We start from the raw sequence: 20,082 nt of genomic DNA on the forward strand, positions 1-20,082 counted from the left end.
GAGCAGAATACCAAGAAACTGCTCAGACCCATGACATCTATAAGCAAAACACCTGGCACCATGCTGGGTCTTATTCATGAGTTTCTTTATGCATCTCACTTTGGTGCCAATGTTTACAGCAACAGGTTGGGAGCGACTTTACAAAAGTCTTGGGTTTAGTATTTTGCTTTTAATAATTACTACTAAATCAGAATAATTTCAGAATCTTGTTTGTTTGCTGCCTTTAAGTAGCTGCATCAGGAAAACCATCAGAGTGAAGACCTATGGTGAGAGCAGAGACCTCCATTGACAAAAAAATTATTGTATGTAACTATAGTCTAAATTGGAGGACAGCCTGTAAATAATGGAAGATCCATACTCCTAAACCCTTCCTGAAGAATCTCTGCAATTATTAGATGTGTTCCTTTCTCTAGAAGGCAGCTAATTTAACAGCTTTCATTATATGGAGGATGAATACCTCGCTCTTACAATGTAGTAACAGGCTACAGTTTAGTACAGTCTTTATATTCCAAAATTAAAACAGGTTTTGGCTTTTGACAGAACTTCAGACTCCAGTAGATATTTATATAGTAGGTGTGTATGGTAGGTGTGTATATATATATATATACACACACATATATAGTAGGTATATATATGTATATTCCAACTTCAATTTTAATACCCAGTAGATATGCAACCTACACTAACTTCTAAGCAGCAGTGTGTTGAGGAATAAAGGAAAGTTTCTCACTAATAACCAAACAATGTAATTGGCACAAACTTCTGCTTCAAGATAGAAAACTGGAAAGCAAATGGTTTCAATTGTGTCTCACTCAATGTCAAGCAAAATGTACAAACCAGCAACAGCATTTCATTAGACTTTCCCCAATCCTAAAAAAAGTAATTCATACCTTTGTAAATCTGGAATTTAGTGTACCCATAGCCTGTGCTATAATCCTGACAAAGAATTCTCTCAGTGCATCCAAGCTGCAGTGCCACAAGAGAGTGAGGAGGGAGCGATCCACAAATGCTTGACGGGTGGCATTTGAGAGAAGGTCTTCACTCTGGAACATTTTGTGAACCGTGTCCAACAGCATCACTTGTTTGTCAGTGGTGCTCCTAAACAAGACGGAAATTTCACAATGAAAACTCTTTCACCAGACTCCCATTTATGTTTCAAATCCCACTGACATTTAAAACTTTTATTATTCTACATTCATTCTGTCTTGGACTATCACCATACGAGACATGCATCATGTTGAATTGCCACTTATTACGGAGCTCTCGGAAGAAAATCTCAGCTTGTTACTTGGCAACAGATGGTTGGTAAACTTGTTTGAGTATTTTTGTTAGTTTAATCCAAAAGCAATCATTCTCATTCCCTATTTACTGAACAACCTAAGAAAAATAATTTATCTGGTATATGTGAAGAATGGAGACAAACAAGACAAAAAAAAAAAAAAAAAAGAAAAAAAAGAGGAGACTTCACTGCTATGCCCCTCTATGGCCTATCAAGTATTCCACTATCAGATGAACAGTTGTTCTGAATTATTTTTAAAAAAGCTAAAGATTAGAATGGGATTTGGGCATAAGATAAATTACTTTGTCCAGGAAACTACATGCTCCAAAATCATCACTACTCAATAGCCCATCATGAATTGGAATGTTTGGTTTGGAAGAGGTTGAAGAACTCTTCCGTGGACGGAGCACATTTGGTGTCTACAATTTACCACTCTGGAAACACTCAATTAAATAAATGTGCTGTTGTGTTTTGAAAGGGGTCGAACAAAGTAATTCACTGGGAGTTTAAGTGCTATCAACTTAAGTGATAATGTGGTTATACAGGGACAGCAAATATAGGATATTGGGATCACACACAACTACTACCTTTGACTGAATTCTGACAGAACATGCTAACATAGAAGGTTTCACAAAATTTGGCCAGGCATTGGAAGTGTTATCTGGAAGTTGGCATCACATTTTCACACTTCAGAAATATTTTTGAAATGTGAAGAAAAGCAAAATCTGAATTAAATCTATTATCTAAAACTCTATTGTGTAAATCATTACTATGACAATGACAACATAATAGAGGAAGTGCACTTGCTTCAGCAAAATTCCAATAGACCAAACTCACCTTCTGGCAATTCTTTTGAAGCTGGCTTGAAATAAGTCCTCCATGAAATGTCTCTGGTCCCTACAGAGGACTTCTGTCATCAACTGCAACAGCACTGGACTCTGAGACAATTCTAATGCATCCAAAAACTGAAAAAAGAAATAACGCATAAAATCAGTATCTACACTGGATTAAATCAGTTTCATCTAATTGTGTAGTTAGTTTTCAATAATGATTAGAAGCTGATGTTCAGAAGGAAATGTGTATTTAACACATTAATTTAATGTGCATCTGTAAGTTAAGCTTCTGGACAGAGACACAATACATAAATAGAAGAGCTGATTTCCTTATATGAAGGGAAAGCATCTCTAATTCCAGACAACATTCTGTGAAACAACATTTCTAGACAGAGTTTCCTTAGGCTTCTCATCCCACATTCATTAAAATTACTGACCTTTTTAGTGCAGTCTACATAGTTATTGAATTTCAAGGTGCCATTGGGAAACTCATCTGATCTCATGGGAAAATTGAAAGCTACAAGTTGATCAAGAGCATTCTTGAGTTCATGAAGTTTTTCTCCAGTCAAATTAGTGAAGAATGGAAGAATAATCACAGCTTGCCCCTGAAGGAAAGAAATGCAGTTTCACACTAAAAAAACTGTTCTCTAACTATGAAGCAAGCTGAACAGGACCACAAAATAATCAGCAGTGGCTATGCTTATGAATTCAATGGCTCAAGAACACTGATAATGACACATTATGTAGCTGCTCATCTTTCAGGTGCTAATTAAGGAAACAGCTTTGGTCACTGCTGAGGGGGTTAGAAGAAACTGATTTAATGCACCACCTGGCAACTAATGCAAGATCCCAGACTGTTTTGAATGCACAGTAAAGTACAAAACCCTCTCTAGCTGAAGACAGACTGAGAGAACAGCAGCTACGAAAAGCTGTTTCCTAAGCAGAAATTATTTAATCTTCTAGACCAAACATTATGCTTCAGCATCTTTTGCAACTTCCACTTCAGTACGCAGTACTTTACCTCCCTCTCCTGACCAAACAACATACAGCAGCTATTCTATTACTACTGGTTTTAGACTTGCAGGCATGGACATTAAAATCATGGCAGATCTCTGTAATCTGACTTGTAGGAAATGCCAGTTCTTGCTAAAAGCATGAATAGCTGTCACTTCTTAAAGAAATGCTTTAGAGCTCAAAACTATCTGCAACTGACAGTGCTCTCCTAAAAGCTGCACATCTGTCAGTAGGGAAAGAACAAAAGAAGCACCTAAAACCAAAACACTACGTCTGTGATACTGCCTTTTGTCTGAAGAACAAAAAAGATGATTTACAATTTTTGGGATGTTGAACAGGAGAATAAAAAATGGAAGTGATGTCCATGCCCAGGTAAAATTTAAGTCAAATAACAAGGAATTTCATGAATGACTAACATTCGAATCTGGGGAGGCTAGCAAAGCCACTGAGGTGAGCAATTTACCTTAAGATTTAAGCCTAAAGTCTGATCAGTAAGAAGACTGGTATAGGTATTAAAAACAGCTGTAAATGCTTCATGATTGGTATTGAAAGAGACTGAAGAATCTATCTGGAATGACAGAAGAAACAAAAAACAAAACAAAACCAAAAACAAAACAAACAAACAAAAAAGAGGATTATATTTTTACTTTTAGTCAGAGATCACTGTATTAATTGAACCCACCCACCCAAAAATACATTGAACTAATAGAAAGCAATTACAGCATGATTTTGTTATCAAAAAGAATTCTAAAAGCTCTTACACAACACAAACAAAATCATAACGTTGGATATTTGCCAGCTCAAAAAATATTAAGGTCCCTCTCAAAGTCAGACTTCATACAGACACAGCTCTACTGACAGCTAATGCAGCAGTACAGCTCACATTCTGATGTCCTAAGACATACCTTCAAAACAATTGAATTTAAAACAAATAATAATAAAAAAGGAAAAAAAATTAAATACATGATACTTGTGTGTATTTGCATACAGTTACAAGTTCCTAAAATACCTCAACGGGATAAGTATATAAATTACATTTTCGAAAGAGCAAGATGAAAAAAACCACACCAAAAACTCAGATTAACAAAAAGTCTTTGAAATAAACATTTGTCAGAAGTCTGTTGATATGGGTAGAACTCCTCCCAGTGTGACTTTCTGGATGCCAACAAAGAATGCTAGAGAGGCTATTCACTTTCAAAGTTTACTCTTTGCATTTGTACCAATTCCCCAGAAGTAAAAAAGAGGTAGCTAAAATAATGGGCATGGGAGCACTTTTGGTACTTCGCAACCCCAAAAAATTTTGATTCTGTGGGAATTGTATAAGTTACCTGGATTTTATAAAACAGCACTTACCTGCAGAACTTTTGCCAGAAGTGTCAAGACTGACATTTTGCTCTCAGGAGGTGAACCTTTGGCCCACCAGCTGTCAAGTTTCCTCCAGTTTCTTAGTACAGCTGTGACCAGTTTCACTCCTTGATGCTTGCGTATGGTACGCTCCCTAAAACTCTGGTCTAACATGCCATTCAAAATGCTTCCAACCTGGAAGGAGAAGCAACAGACAGATTTCTTAATCTCAAATGAAAGGATGAGATAGTATCTCTTAATTCATATGGGCAAGAATAAAACAGCATCCCAGGTGCAGGACACCTGACCAATTAAAAAACTTTATTACTAAAAATAAAATAAAACCCTCTCAAAATAAAACCTCTTTCTGCCTGACTCACTATCTGTTCTAAAAGCACACCTAGATTAGAAGCATCTTTTTCTTCTTAGACTCTGTTGGCATGCTAAGATCAGCATCTGAAATTAGATCCCACATCTTTAAAATATATCTGCATTTAATGGGAAGTAAATGCCTAAGGACATTTGAAAATTCTACCCTGACATACCAGTAAACTTAAGTCTCATTTGTTGCATCACATAGCAATGCTAGATCTAAATCAGGAGAAGTCCACTGCTGGAAATTAAAACCACATACTTTTCAAAAAAGAGACTTCTATCCAATGTGCTCCAGCTTCATTTAGAGCACAATGCAGAAATTCCTTCTATACCTTTTATGTAAATATCGAGAAATAAATGATAATCCAGAGCGAGTTGAAAGATGAATACCTGGCAGTTTTAGTTAGTGAAGCAGAGAAATAGGAGAAAGAGCACATATGCAACTTTTTTGCACACATTTTGAAAAGAAACAAACCATGGCATACTGGATATGAACTAAGGATGCTTCAATCTCTTTTCTTCACAGTCTAAGAAAGAACTGTCTAAAACTAATGGCTGCTGACTTCCAAACCTGAATTCTGCATCCTTCTCTTGAATAGCTGGCAACCACCTAGTAAACTGGATTATTGTTATCAACCTTCTCATTTCATCAGATTTGGATGGATACAATAAAATAAACCTTATTTTTTTCTTCCAGTAAGAAAGCAGAAAAATAAAGAAGTGTGATCTTTAAAAATATATATTATGGATTACATTTGATAAGTCAGAGAAAGAAGAACAGACTGCAGAGAACAGTAAAGTGTTTGTTTGACCCAGTTAGGCTATTTACCTTAATTAAATTAATGGAGACTTTCAATACTATTGCCACATGCAGCCAGTTTAAATTAGTAGCTTATCATTTATAAAAGACACTTTTAAAAGGAAATCTATTGTAGCATGCAGGAAACACTACAAAGTCATGACAAGAACCAGCCTTTATTTCAGGTCGCAGTGGTTGCATATGTGTTTTTCTCTCTAATATTTTTATCTAGCTCTACTTTAGTCCTATAAACTCAATGCCCACTAGTGGTTGGAGCTGATTTTCCAGTTCAGTCTTATCCAAAACAAATCCATCCAGCATGCTCTGGGATAAACTCTACAATGACAATTAAAGCACAATAATTGGGAAACAAGCAGACTTGCTTTGAAAGAACATTTTTGATCTGAAGTACTATGCAAAAAAATCTTGAAATGTATAGATTTCAAGATAGGTAGTAGGTAAGCACTTTCCATTCAGTTTGATGCAAGATGACAGACAGCCTATGTTATGTCAGGTTGTCAGGTTATGACAAAAAAACAAAAAACACCAAATAACACAATGTCGTTCTACATGCAACCTAATGCACTTCCTCACAACACACTCAGTTACCTCTACCTATAACAACAAGTATTATTTCTAAGATCCTCATCTGACTTTGTCCTTTTAAAGTAATCTAATACCATTTGAGGATTGCTGACAGATGATTCCATAAGCTGGACTAGGATCACATCCAGGTTTCTCAGCAGCTGTTGATTGATGGTTTCTGTGAACAGGCTGTAGAAATATTGTCCATGAGAGAAACTGATCAGGTTCCCTTGGGATGCTCCTGATAACGGCACGGATAACACCACTGTGTTCAACAGCAAACTTACTAGCTCCTCACACTGAAAATTAAGATAAGGAAATAGTTATCTCAAGCACATTAAGTTCCACTCATTCCTTACAAAAGTGCACGAGGTTTTTAAACATCCCAAACTCTTTTGTTATCAGCAAACACAAAAGTAAAGCACAAAATTCCAAAATGTTTGTTGTCTACAATTGTCACTCAGTTAAACCAAAGAATGCTTACAGTTCCTTGATAGGAGTAGGAATGAAGCATCAGTCTCATCTACACAAAATATAGGTAGAAAACTACTGATGACGAGTATTAAAAATAATGATTCAGTCTTAAAACTGGAGAATTGTATCCTACCTGGTTATCAATAGCAAAGGCCAGCTGCAGGAGCCTGTCAGCTAACCTCTTACTGCTGATGTCTAAAGATGGAAGAGAAATCCTTTCACCCCCAGGTGCAATACCTTTATAAACAACTGAAAGAAGCTTAGAGGCAACTGAGCAATGAGCCCCTTCATCCTAAGGAAATAATCAAACAAGTGACAATTAATATAAGCTGAAAAAAAAAAAAATACAAAGGCCTATCAAACTGTATACCTTTCAAAACACCTGAACTCCAGGTAATTTTCTTACCAAGTGACAAAAATATAGCATGCAAAGATACCTTCCTAACCGAGGAACATTTTTAACCAGACAACCTGTTGTCTACAAAGTTCAGAAAACAATATTTATTTGGAAAACTGGTTCCTCCGGATTTTTTTTCAGATAACAACACAGCTACAGAAATAAAATTAACAGCTCTGTCAGAATGGGTGGGCCACAAAAGTAAAACCACACAGATGCTTGAATATCACCATACTACAATCACAGCTCTACCTTTTGCTTACAGATAGAGGATACATGGCAAATACCCCACAAAAATGAAATACTTTGTTACTAGCTAAATATAACCTTGCTTATCAGTAAACAAATTCTCTCAGTCCTTATGGATGTCTCATAGTCAGTTTTCCTTCAGTTGCCCAAAGGAAAACAGATGGACTACAATGAGAAACTTTATAGAAAGAATTCTTTTCTGCACTATAGCCCAGATCCCCACCCCACAACTGTTCTCCAGCCTGCTTTCCTGCAACTCTAACCCACTATTCTATATTCTGACCAGTCAGAAGGTACTTTTCTAACTTTGAATGTTCTCTGTTTAAAAACTGTTGAAAAATGTCTCCTTTATAGCATAATAAATCGTGACTTTTTGAGCTTTCAGTCTCATGAATTTCACTAAAGGGAACTTTCAGGTAGATTCTGATTGCCTCTAGGCCCTGGAAACTGGAGAAAGACACCCATTATTATGAAGACTGTTCAGATCACAGTATTGTGCTTCACAGATTTGTAGAATATGCATAAAATATTTATTTCTGATCCTATTCAACATCAGGTCTTCACTACTGATCTCATTTTGCAAAACTTCATCTCATCATGTTTTCATGATGACCTTTTACACAATAAAAGCTCTTCCCTGTATTAAAAAAAAATCACTTTTATTTTCTGGTTAAAGTTACCTGATTATGAAGTACAGAATGCAGCAGACCAGATTTCTGGAGTTGCTTGCAGGCAGAAAGGACAGCACTCAACCTGACTTGATCAAAACGTGCATCTGGATTAAATAGATCCACAGAACAAAGGTCCTCAAGGCTAAAGAGAAAAGAGAAGAATAACAATACATTGGTGGGCAGCTCCATACACAACAGTATTTATTTTCAGTTTCTCATGGTGAATGGCATTTGTTATGAACTCATGCTTACCAGAAAGCTCCCACTTACCTCTGTGGTGTGATTCTTTTTTTTATGCACAGTTTCAAAGATTCTTGATAGGGAGATTTCATCAAAGCTTTCGTAAGTCTTACTGAGATATCTGGAAGATTTTTCATGACTTGCACATCAGCAATGTTAAAGCCTATGTTTGATGGATCACACACTGTCATCACCAGAAGCTCTATCAGGCTTGCATTAAGCAATTCCTTCTCAAGTAGCTAGAAGAAAAATAAAAGATTTATTTAAATATCCATTTATATTTCCCTATTTTATTCTTTTTTATACCTTACAATTCATGGAAGAGTAACTATTCTCTCTAAGTGACATTCTCTATGAAATGTCTGACTTTCCATCAGTTGTAGAGAAATGAAGTATCTACACAAATTTACATAGGATACAGGATCTCATCAAGCTGCTCATAAGCTCTTTTATGTTTGCATAGGCCTGTTTCAGTCTTGATTATACACCTGTAATCCCCTTGAAGTCCAGATGCAATCTCTGTGATCATTATTATAGATTTAACTGAAGCAGGAGGCAGTCAGTCTCAGAACTAAACCTAGTGGTGTAAATTTCCTAAGAGACTCATATGTACTATACTTTATAGAGTTAAATACAGTTTATATTGTATCAAAGCCAGGCAAATGGAAAAACTCAACTATTTATAATGAATTCAATGATTCAATGAAGAACTGCCAGTCTTCCTTTCTGCTTTTTAAGCAGCTATCACCTCCACACATTTAAGTTCCACAAAAGAAGTTCCACCTCAACATGAGGAGGAATTCCTTTGCTGTAAGGGTTACAGAGCCCTGGAACACACTCCCCAGAGAGGTTGTGGAGTCTCCTTCTCTGGAGACTTTCAAGACCCATCTGGATGCATTTCTGATTGACCTGCCCTAGTTCTGGTCCTGCTCTGGCAAAGGGGTTGGACTCGATCTTCAGAGGTCCCTTCTAACCCCCGACATTCCATGATTCTGTGATTAAAGGCCATCAGGAGTCATGCATGAAATACTCACTGCAAGTACTCCATAGAGAATGATAGCCACACAATCAATAAACATGAGTCTCATAGTCAGCACAACAACTGAAAGCCATAGGAAACACTAATTACTCTAATCAAAACCACATCAATCACTAAAAATGCAAGATAATCCTGTTCACCTACAGGCAAATATAACAGTAACAGTTTGAGATGCTTAGTCATCAATTTCAACTAAAGCACCTTTGAAGCTTCTTTTGTCAAGCAAATGACATGTCATCACAATTGAAACACAACTCTTTCACTATGCATAAATTTTGTACCTTTTATCCATGACAGACTTCAGTGCCTACCTTCCAGAAATCCTGCTGGCATGTTTCCAGGATCATGGTGACAAACTCCATGATTCGCACTATAATGGTACACTTGCTGTAATTATACACATCTCTCTCTTTTGGGCTGAACATGCTGCCTCTTGAATTGCAATCAAAGCACTGCTCTGCTGCGTGGATATCATGCAAAGCAATAGTTTCAAGGAAGAACTGCACAGCCTCCAAGAATGAGGACCTTTCATTTATACCTAAGAAGAAACATAATCAGTTGAAGTGATAGAGTAGCTTTTCACCTTTAAATATATAAATTTCTGTTGTGAAGGAAACAGTTGGACTGAGATGATTATCAGAAAACCACTACATGCCACACCAGTATTTTCAAAGATCACAAGACAGTTCCAAATATTAAGATTCTGGGCAGTGAATGGTAGCTGTCTACTTACTACCATTATAAGCCCTTATTAAGATACTGATTTAAGCATGTGTAATAAAAAAGATTTAAATCCCTGGCTCTGAATCATTTAGCATGATGCTAACTGCATCCAACCATGATCTTACAGTATTCTTTTAAACTAAGACAGAAAGGACATTGACAAACTACTTCCGACTTGTATACGACTTCATGTAACTATGTAACTGTACTGTCAGTGACAAACAGCATTTTGTTGAGACCTGCATGAATAATAAAAAAATAGAGAAACTTTTTGATTGAGACACAATGGCTACACAAGGCATTTCTATGCACATGATCAAAATTCAAACATAAGCCTTCATGACCTGGTGCAGCTGAAGCATTAGGAACTGAAGAAAGGCAATGTGTACTGAGCTTGAAAAGGGGACCTCATTTGTTGCCTTCTGCTATCTCCCTTCAGCATTTTATAAAAAGCAGGTAACAGCTTTGGAATAATTTTTTTAAAAAATGCATCTATCAGTCTCAGCAGCACAGGGAAATAAATTGTGTATTTTTTTTTTTTGAGACAGAGTAAAAGAAGTTGCTGGTGAGTGGAAGACTTGAGAGACAGAAATGGTGTTTCTGTACAGCATATTTCTAGGACTAAGAGGAAACATTTTAAAATATACTATTAATAAAATACTACTTAATTAAAAAAAAAAAAGCCACTACAACTGTCACTGAAAATTTTGGGAGAATTTGCAAAATCTATCAACTCTACATTCAAGAAAATAGCTTCAAGTGCAAATTCAAAACTCGTCTTGGATGGGCTTTCTGTAACAGACATCAATGAACTTAATGCAACAGTCAATGGCTCACCCAGTATTTCATGAGGTTTGACCATCTGCAGCTCAAAGAATGTATTGTAGCAGTCCAGAGCTGCTAAGAACATATCCATCCACCGCATGACAGTCTGTAAACTGAAGGGCTCCTGCATGCCACGGAGAGTTGGCTGAGAAAGGATCCCAGATGGATTTTTGGCATCACTGCCACCTCCTTCAAATTTGTTAATGAGGAAAGAAATATCTTGGTCCTCTAGAACATTATCCAGCCAAGAAGATGGAGAATTGTGTCCTGATAGAAATAAAAATATAAAAATAAATGCCTTAGGAAAACCACATTTCAAGCTAGGAAGAAATTGAAAGCAAATGGACTGCATGTCCAACCTCTATATTTTAAATTAAACAGGACCTTCTAGCAGAGAAGGCACAGGTTCTGATCTAGCCTTGGTCATACTACTTAAATTACCCTCAAAGAGGACGTCAATTTCTGAAACACTGACAACAACCAGCAAATACTGCCTTGGTAGATGGGTGCAACTACAGTTCTGGGCCTGTAAATTCTCCTTTCTGACTAGAAGGAAATTTGCAATAAAACCCTCTTTTATGCCCACAAACCCTGAAGTTCTCACAATATTTGATTTCCCATATGAGCAACTACTTGTTTTTTATTTAGCAGCAGTGAGCGAAAAGACACTTACTTAAAAAATAATTTTTCTTGTAATTAATACTTGGCACAGAAAATGCAGAGGCAAGGCATGCACAGTGTTTAGACAGTAAAGGCAATATTATACTGTGAATTACAATACCTGGTAATAAAGGAACAAATTCATAGAAGAGCTCCATAGCTTTATGTCGGCACTCAGTCTGAGGTCGTCCACACTGCACCAAGAGCCACATGACAATGTCCCCAAGACACACTGACTTAGTAGTTGGAAATCCTCTGCACAAAAATATTAGGGATTAACAGTCCTCATGACATCTGCCAGGAAACCAAAGTCTTGCAGTTTAAAAAAAAAAAAGTCAAAATGTTCCATAAGCATTATGAACATCCTTTTAGCTAACTGATGGAAGCCTAACTATATTACATTGAATAGCTCTTCTACAAGCAGTCCCTGCACTGTTTTCCTTTCTCCTCATTCTGCTTTGGATCCCCAGAGCAAAGTCTTTGTGGCAAAATCCTGAAAAGCACAATCAGGTCTCCTTCCTTCTCTTTGTAACACTCAAAGTAACAAAAATGGAGATTAAAGCTTAAATACACCTCTCCAGTTTTATTCTGTCCCTAATTATCCAGTCTCCTAACTTACCACATGCCACAGCAGTGAACTAACTCCCAGACTCCACTTGCCTGTTTTTTTTTAGGGTCACAGGATAATTCAGGTCAAAAAGGGACTTCAGGACATCTCTTGTGCAAACTCCTGCTCAAAGCAGGGTCAGCTCTGTGATCAGACCAGCTGACTCAGGGCTTCATCTAGCCTGATACTGAAACCATTCTTATTCCTTCCACCTTTTTCACCACCCCTCTTTAATGACTGATCATCCTACTGCTGCTTGTCCTATTTCTGCTAATAGGTACAGATTTTTAATTTTTTTTTAAAGAAAAGGACAGGGAGGGAGGAGTTTTCCCCAGATGCTTCATAACAGTAGTGCTAACATGATAAACACTGCTGTGGAGGAAACACTTTTCTTTCCTTTCTGTCACTGCTAAACTAAAGCCAGCTCTCAGTCCTGAGTTTATCACACTTGAATGAAGAATGACCAACATGATCCTTCTTTATCATCTCCATCATTTCCCACCAGTTGTTCAATACACATATCAGGAGAACCCTATCAGCAACAGTCACAGGATGAATTCCCCCTCTAGTTTAAGTGTCAGTGGAACTACAGATATTGTTAACCAAAACGGAACCTTTAATAAAGAAAAGAATGGCAAATAGCTGACCGGGGTACTCGCCGTTTTCCTTCCTTGTTCAAAGAATGTGCTTTATGTTTGATTATGCGCTTCAGGTGGTTAATGGTGTCACAACATTGTTGGGTTGTACCTGTTAGAAAAAGAGAATTGTCATGTACAAATACATGTAATTTGGTTAAACGGATCAAGGTATTATCACTATAGAAATAGAGCGAGAGACTAACACACAGGATGATGTCTATCACCTCCATTACTGTGCTTCTACAGTAAATTTTAAGACCACAGAAAGAAATAATGAAAGAGCAGACATGTCAACATGGCCTGAGCCAAACATGAGGCCTCTGCTTTAAAAATCCCTATTCTAATTTTCCATGTTCGTGCTTACAGAAACTGTAAAATCTTCCCATACAAATATTTCTTCCGGGACCACCTCTATCATATCCTGAACTGCTTCTCTGAAAGACATAAATCTGTGTAATATCAGATTTTGGGTTTACATTCCAATTACTATTAACTGGTAGAAGTCAAGGCTTTAAAAACAAGGAAAACAAAAAAAACCCAAACTAGTAGTACTGAAGAATCATTAGTATTGTGGAAGAGGCCACAGATTCTTCACATAATTACATACTGTTGTAGAGAAAAATGACAAGGTAACCAGGAAAGGGTATTAGAAAATGGTGGAAATCTTCCACAGAAATATACAGAAAGGAACAATGTTTGTTATAAAAGTGGAGACCTCAAAATTTTCATCAAGCTTACTCAATCTGGAAGCACCACTGGCACTTTTAGGTTACTAACAAACTGCAAATCATCACAAATGGAAAGAAGTTCTTTCTCCGAGGCTCAAAATCTTCCATTATAAATTGCAAGGAATTAATCTTCCATTATAAATTGCAAGGAATTGATCCAATGTGTTTCTAACTGGATAACAAATTACCTCTCTAGCAGTAGTGAAAAAGAAACCTCCCTTTTTTGCAAAAGTAAGCACATTTATATTCCTACAGTAACAGCAGAGTTGTTTTTTTTTTAAAATCCAAGATTCAACAGGAAGGCTTTTTTCTCCATTCCATAATTAATTATAGCTCACCTAATGATTTCTCATCTGTATGGGCTAAAGCCAAACTTTCCAGAAATACAACCAATGCTTCAAATACAAACTGCTCCACCAAAGAATTTTCTTCCCTTTAAAAATGAGGAACAAATTTGATGAGAAACATGAGTAGAGGAAGCACTAAGTATAAAATTCTATTAAAAAAAACAACAACAAAAAAACCCCAACCCAAACAAATTAAAATACTGTAGAGATAAAATGCATAAGGTGTTTGCACAAATACATTTAAGCCATTCTAAAACACACTGATGAAATTTGCTGACCACCATTAAATGGCACAAATAACTTCCCAAAAATCTGGGATAGAAATTTAAATATATATGCTCTCCACTTGTAGAAAGCCTAAATTACAAAGTTTACCTACAATTAAGCAAGTTGAATTACTCAGTTTTAAGGATATTATATAAATTAATAGCATGAGCATCAGGGGATCACTAAGTTGTACACTTAATTCTTTTTATCTCCTTGGCCGTTTAGCCTGAGGTAGTTACTGTTCAGAGCTGTCTGCTCACCTAAATTCTCTGTAGATGCTGTTAAAAGCAAGTGCTGCACCCAGCCTCTTGAAAGCACTGGGATGAAGAGCAAGACTGTACAAGCGTTTAAAAAGAGACTTGGTGTTTGCTGGGCTTTCCTCCTGCTGCCTTGGTGTTGTCTGCTTAATGGACCATTTCAAAAATTCTCGTACACACTGACCACAGAAATCTCTCAAAGTGCTGTCAACTGGATCCACTATGCCACCCTGAAATTACACAAGATTATTTCATTACAAGAACAAAAAACCCTGCCATTCTCTCAGCACAGTATTAGAAGCAGCTTATTTACAAAGTATGATTTTTAAGTTTAGAAACTGTGCAGTTTCCTAGAAATTACAAAGCTTCAAAATTACAACTGACCAAAGGAAGGAGACCATTTCCAGCCCTCTCAACATGGGACTGGGTCTCAAGGATCTGGATATCTATTCCTGTCTCAGCTATCAGTTTGGGAGTCCTGTCTAAGCCTTCTTAGTTTCTGATGGGCCAGTTTCCTCTGTTTTAGAAGTGGTGTTTAGAAGTGGTGTTTTTAGAAGTTTAGACAACACTGACTTTCATTTATAAAAAGTACTGCAAAAACCTCCTGAGATACTTTTCTCCAACAACTTCACCTCAGTGCTTTTGCACCTAGTGAAAGCAAAGAAACTTAGGGGGGGGAAAAAAAAAAGCACACAGCAAAAGCAACCTTCATTTAGAGGTGGGTGTGAATGTATTTCAGTAGTTCCTATAAAAGAGAGTGTATCATTAATACTACAAAGACTCTTAAGATGCTACACCTGTATTTTGAGAATGGTAAACAGAGAAATCCACCATCAAAATCTCAGTTAAGAAAAACTAAATGGTCATTAGAGCTGTATCTATATTAAAGAAAACTATCAAATTGTTTTCCTTCTTTCACACAAATAAGGAGCCCTTATATCCGTTTGTGTGGTCCTGGATCTTTCAGCAGTAAAATGATGCTAGTTAAAAACAAAGTCACATGGAACAGAAAAAATGAGAAGACTTATGACCTACCAAGATAGCTTCTAGGAATGCCACCGTATCTTGACTCTCAAATTTTTTGTTGTTTGTAAACCAGTGAATAAGTTGCATGACTAAAGGTTCATACAACTGCCTTGTTACCTGAAAAGAGTAAAAGTCAACTACATTGGTAGGAATAGTATATTTCGAGGCTATTTTGCTATTGAAGTATAAAAAAGAACTACTTCTTTGAAGAAGGGTCTATAAAAGGAATAATTGGCTTTATATTACATTCTCCTAACAAAAATTTAAAAAAACAAAAATCTGGTTAGCTGCTTTCTCTTCAACTAGCCTCAAAAGATCTCAAGTTTGTGTCTGAGACAAAGAACATTGCATGCCACAGATTCACGTGCCAACATCCAGCCAGGAAAACAAGGAATTTTATAAAGCTATATTTTGATCTAAAATCTCTCTGAATCTTTACCACATACGTTACTTTAACTTGCCAAATTTCAATAACTCTACCTGTGAGTCAACCTGATTGACTACTGTCGCTCTATAACATGAAGGGAAGAACCCTATATATGTATACATACATGATCACAATACAGTGTGCATTGGTTTGGACTGATCCAGATACTATTTCCCTGAGGTTTATGATCAGCCTTATGCCAGTAAAAGTTGGTTCTCCTAAACTGGTAACACAGCTTCCAGTATATTTTAACAGAGCACAAAGTCTCTGTTAAAAAATAGACCCTGGATGCAGTCTGAAAAGCCACAAGATCTGCAATTTCAGTGGAGAGGAACTTGTGTATCTGTTCTGTTCTGTGTAAGGAGGAGAAATACGAAGTTCAGATGTTTTATTTAAATATATCATCCTTAGCTATCAATGGGGAAGCTACAAATGCTCTCCCAAATGCTCTTCTTGCGGGCTGTATCTTTGCACTCATTCAGCACTGAAATACACAACTTCACCTCAGATTAACTTACTACTGAAAAAGAGAAGAACAGAAATCAAAAGCAATGATACAGAACAACTGCAATCACAAATTCTCTGAGTTCTTAAAACATGAATATTGAAACCCTCATGTACTTGTACACTCCTTTAAATTATACTCCATTATTGAAATCTTTGAAAAGACTGCCACCCAGAATCCTGAGAAACTACCCCAAAAATAGAATTTCAGTTTACAAAACACATTACTCTGGGCGGTGGGGAGGGAGAAGGCAATATGTCAGAATAACTTCTAACAAGATAATTTCTAAATAAAATCATAAATCCCCACATTAAAAGATATTTTAAATATGCTAAAATACTAGTAAATTAATCTGTTTACCTGGTCTACATCACAAGCAAGACGAAGCAGTATTGGAAACACTCGCTTATGCAAGTGGTACATGGGAGGGGGACCTTTACGTCCTTCTGGCATCTGAGATGCTTTTCCCAACATGTATGTGACTATGCTGTGTAGTAGCTCACATGCTGCAACCTGAAATGTAAAAATCCCTTTGGTTATGCATCCATCACATTCAGAGAGAAGACAAAATTGTGGGCAGGAGAGAATGAGTCACAAGAAAGGGGTATTTGAGAAATCATTCCAATCGATGCTAAATCACTGTCCCAGGAATGGATCACATCCATGGAAATAATTTATCCACATTCTAACTGGCCTTTCTCCTAATATTTTAGGCTATCATGTGCAATCACTTTGCAGCTGAATAAAATTGATCACTGAATAAGTGACCCATCATTACACTTTCTAGGACACCTCTGTTCTAGAATCTCCTTGGACTCCCACATTCCAATCTGGAAAAGCAGCAAAATATTAGTTTAAGTGCTCTGCTGGACTGGGCCCATAAGTTCATAGGCTAGGCATGAGAAGGAGATAAAGCACAACTGAAGAGCAACTAGCTTAAAACCATCTTTATATTAGGTCTGACATACCTTTCAGCAACTTCTGCTCTTTAAACATTCAGAGTAATGTCATAATGAAAGAGCACTAAAGAACGCACATTGCAACCTGTAACTAATTTAAAGAGTCTTTCTTAATAAGGAAGACACTATTTTATGCAGTATTCATCAGCTAACATTAACAAAATATGCAGAAAACCATCAATACTTTTGTTTGTCTGTCACTTGCAGAAAGAGCTAGTTCAGTCACACGAGGCAAGAACACATCCAAGTAGATGACAGGCTTCATATCTACAAATGGTACAGCAAAGCTCAGACGTTTCTCAGTGTCCCAGGATACACATTTCTTCATCATCTCTTCTGCAGAGGTAGCTAGTGCATTTGAAAAATATCAAACCAAAACATTAACCTTTATATAATATGGACAGAACACGTATTTCTTTAGTTCAGTCAAATAATCTGTACCTTCTGACTTAGATTTCCATACAATGTTAATGACTTACAAGTTACTGGATGTTACAAGTACCAGAAGTATGTTAGAAGGACAGTTTTATTTTCACATCCAAACAGCTGTTTAGCCAGCACATGGAAAAACCAATTGCAGCCAACATTTCAGGAGACAGTTGCAGCAGCCTCCAGTTTCAATACAGGCAAGTTTGGAGACAATTATAAACCCAGAAGACAATGAATCACACTTGATTTAAAATACTTCTTTGAGACATCCAGTATTCTAGTTCTGTTTTCTACTGATCTAAAAGAATCTTAAAGATCAAATCAAGCAAGAAGATCCAACATACAGTTGCCTGCAGCTGCACAGAAAATGACTATGACTATGTCCCTCCAAGGACAACTGCTATATTTACTCCCTTCCCTCTCTATATTCCCGTATTTGTTAACTTGGTTGACAAAGTCTGACCATGCTTTGAATTTAATTTCCATAGAATAATACTACTTTCCCACAATATTTCTGAATAAGGAACACAGAAGTACTCGGCAGAAAGAAAAGAACAAAATTTTCATTTCACAGCTGGGTATTTACACTGTACTTCTCCATTTGTGTTTTTGTTAGATTTTATGACATATCTTTTTAATAATTATATTATAAAGCTTTACCACAGACTGAGCAGAGAAGAGCAGAAAACTACTTAACTCCTTTTTTTTTTTTTTGGAGGAGGAGGGACTCAAATGGAGCTCTACTACCTACATGGTGCACTCATGAGTGAAGAAGTAAAATTTCTGAGAGATACAGTTCACAGTCTGCAGCTCTGAAAAACTGGATTAAGTGAGAACTGTAGCAAAAGGTGGAAGGTGGAAAGAAGTACTAAAGAGTTACTAACTAAGCAAAGTTTTAAAATGGCTTTGCAGCCAAAGGCTGAAGGCAGGGAATAAATAAAATCATACACTTAGATGTATATATTTTTTTGCTTTTAACTGAAGTTTTCTACACACTTGGTGCATTCCATAGTAAGTCAGCGAATACTTTGCTCTCCTAGACTCCAGAAAGCAATTCTGTTTAAACATGAGTAACAAAAAATACCTTTCCTTGAAAAGCTCACACATTCTCATGAAGTGACATTGAGATCCCACTGATACCTACTTTTAGGAGAGACATCAGAGGCATATAAAGTTTTATTTACACTGACAGAACACTCACCTGTAATTAAGTTGTGGTTGATCTGCCCTCCCAAAGATCCCAGAAGGCGTGCCACTCTAGTCCTGACTGCTTCCAAGAAGGGATTGTCATCCTAAATAATACAGATTTATATCAGCAAAATATATTTATAAAGTAAATGAACATTTTATGGCTCTTAATAAATTGATGAAGAAGGTAAAATAAAAACCTGTGGGGAGAAAACCACTTCAAACAAGAGAACGGTTTTCATCAAATAAGAAAAAGAGGGGGAGGTTAGAAAACATTTCCATCACATTTTGGGTACTTTCAACTGGCATTTCTTAAGTAAAGGATAAAATTTTACCACCACAGAAAACACATACCTACAGGATGTCATAGTAGTCTAGAAAATGAAAAGAAATCCAAAGTAAAAATTATTCCTTTTATTTTATTTAATCCCAGAATTTAAAGTTTAGATCCTGTATTTATATGTAAGCAGCCAACTGATTTTCATAAGCTACCTGTATGGGATGTAAAATTTACTCATTTTGTTTAAAGACCACTAGGTTGGAAAGAATTATACATATATGTATATAAGAGTAACTGTTAGTTTCATGCCTAAAGAAGGTTTTTTCCAAGTTAGCTTGTGCAAATGAAATTACACTTATTTTGAGCTACTTGACAAGCCACTGGTCAAAATGATAGGCATGTCTAAGACTATAAACCTATCCATTATAATTAAAAAATAAGCTACACATTCAAAAATGGTATTTTTGCACCACTGCTAAGCTGGCACCCAATTTTAGGTCAAATTTTTGTTTTCATAATATATTAGCCTAGCAGTGATGCTGACTTACTGGTTCTTCTGTACTTTCCCAGCCTCCCATTCTCACCCTAGAATAAAACACCTCTAAAGTGTGTGCAATCCTGTGATTCACTGAACTATGCTAAAGTAGAAATAATTGTCAAAAAATCCCAAACAAAAAGAACCTATCCATATAAGAATGAAAGAGAAACAGGGGGAAGTGACTAGTTCACATTTAATTCTAAAAAGAAATAATATTCTTACCAATGAAAAAGTCTTTGCTTTTCTTAAACGCTGTATCAGAACTTTATTAAATCCCTTCTGGGTTGCTCGAGAAAGTTTCCTTATCTCCCAGTTATTCTGGGATTCAGCTGATGAACAAAAAAGCAGTATACTAAGATTAGTTCATTGTACCAGCACC

At 36.5% G+C, this 20,082-nt stretch overlaps 1 protein-coding gene across 1 annotated transcript in view; it reads right to left on the minus strand.

Moving 5' to 3' along the window:
- Window positions 1-20,082, minus strand: part of PRKDC (protein kinase, DNA-activated, catalytic subunit) — an 84,281-nt gene that overhangs the window by 46,613 nt on the left and 17,586 nt on the right. Inside the window, exons 22-41 of the mRNA XM_030446474.1 lie at window positions 19,926-20,032; window positions 18,899-18,989; window positions 17,453-17,616; window positions 16,670-16,822; window positions 15,387-15,494; window positions 14,355-14,581; window positions 13,819-13,913; window positions 12,762-12,861; window positions 11,629-11,762; window positions 10,860-11,114; window positions 9,611-9,837; window positions 8,291-8,499; window positions 8,030-8,162; window positions 6,837-6,995; window positions 6,325-6,528; window positions 4,480-4,665; window positions 3,590-3,694; window positions 2,550-2,717; window positions 2,117-2,244; window positions 891-1,098 (exon numbers count right to left, since the gene is read on the minus strand). Of these exons, the coding sequence (XP_030302334.1) occupies window positions 891-1,098; window positions 2,117-2,244; window positions 2,550-2,717; window positions 3,590-3,694; window positions 4,480-4,665; window positions 6,325-6,528; window positions 6,837-6,995; window positions 8,030-8,162; window positions 8,291-8,499; window positions 9,611-9,837; window positions 10,860-11,114; window positions 11,629-11,762; window positions 12,762-12,861; window positions 13,819-13,913; window positions 14,355-14,581; window positions 15,387-15,494; window positions 16,670-16,822; window positions 17,453-17,616; window positions 18,899-18,989; window positions 19,926-20,032 (3,161 nt within the window). The remainder of the gene's footprint in view (window positions 1-890; window positions 1,099-2,116; window positions 2,245-2,549; window positions 2,718-3,589; window positions 3,695-4,479; window positions 4,666-6,324; window positions 6,529-6,836; window positions 6,996-8,029; window positions 8,163-8,290; window positions 8,500-9,610; window positions 9,838-10,859; window positions 11,115-11,628; window positions 11,763-12,761; window positions 12,862-13,818; window positions 13,914-14,354; window positions 14,582-15,386; window positions 15,495-16,669; window positions 16,823-17,452; window positions 17,617-18,898; window positions 18,990-19,925; window positions 20,033-20,082) is intronic.

This window comes from Calypte anna, chromosome 2 (genome assembly GCF_003957555.1).
Source record: "Calypte anna isolate BGI_N300 chromosome 2, bCalAnn1_v1.p, whole genome shotgun sequence".
Lineage (NCBI taxonomy): Eukaryota > Metazoa > Chordata > Aves > Apodiformes > Trochilidae > Calypte > Calypte anna.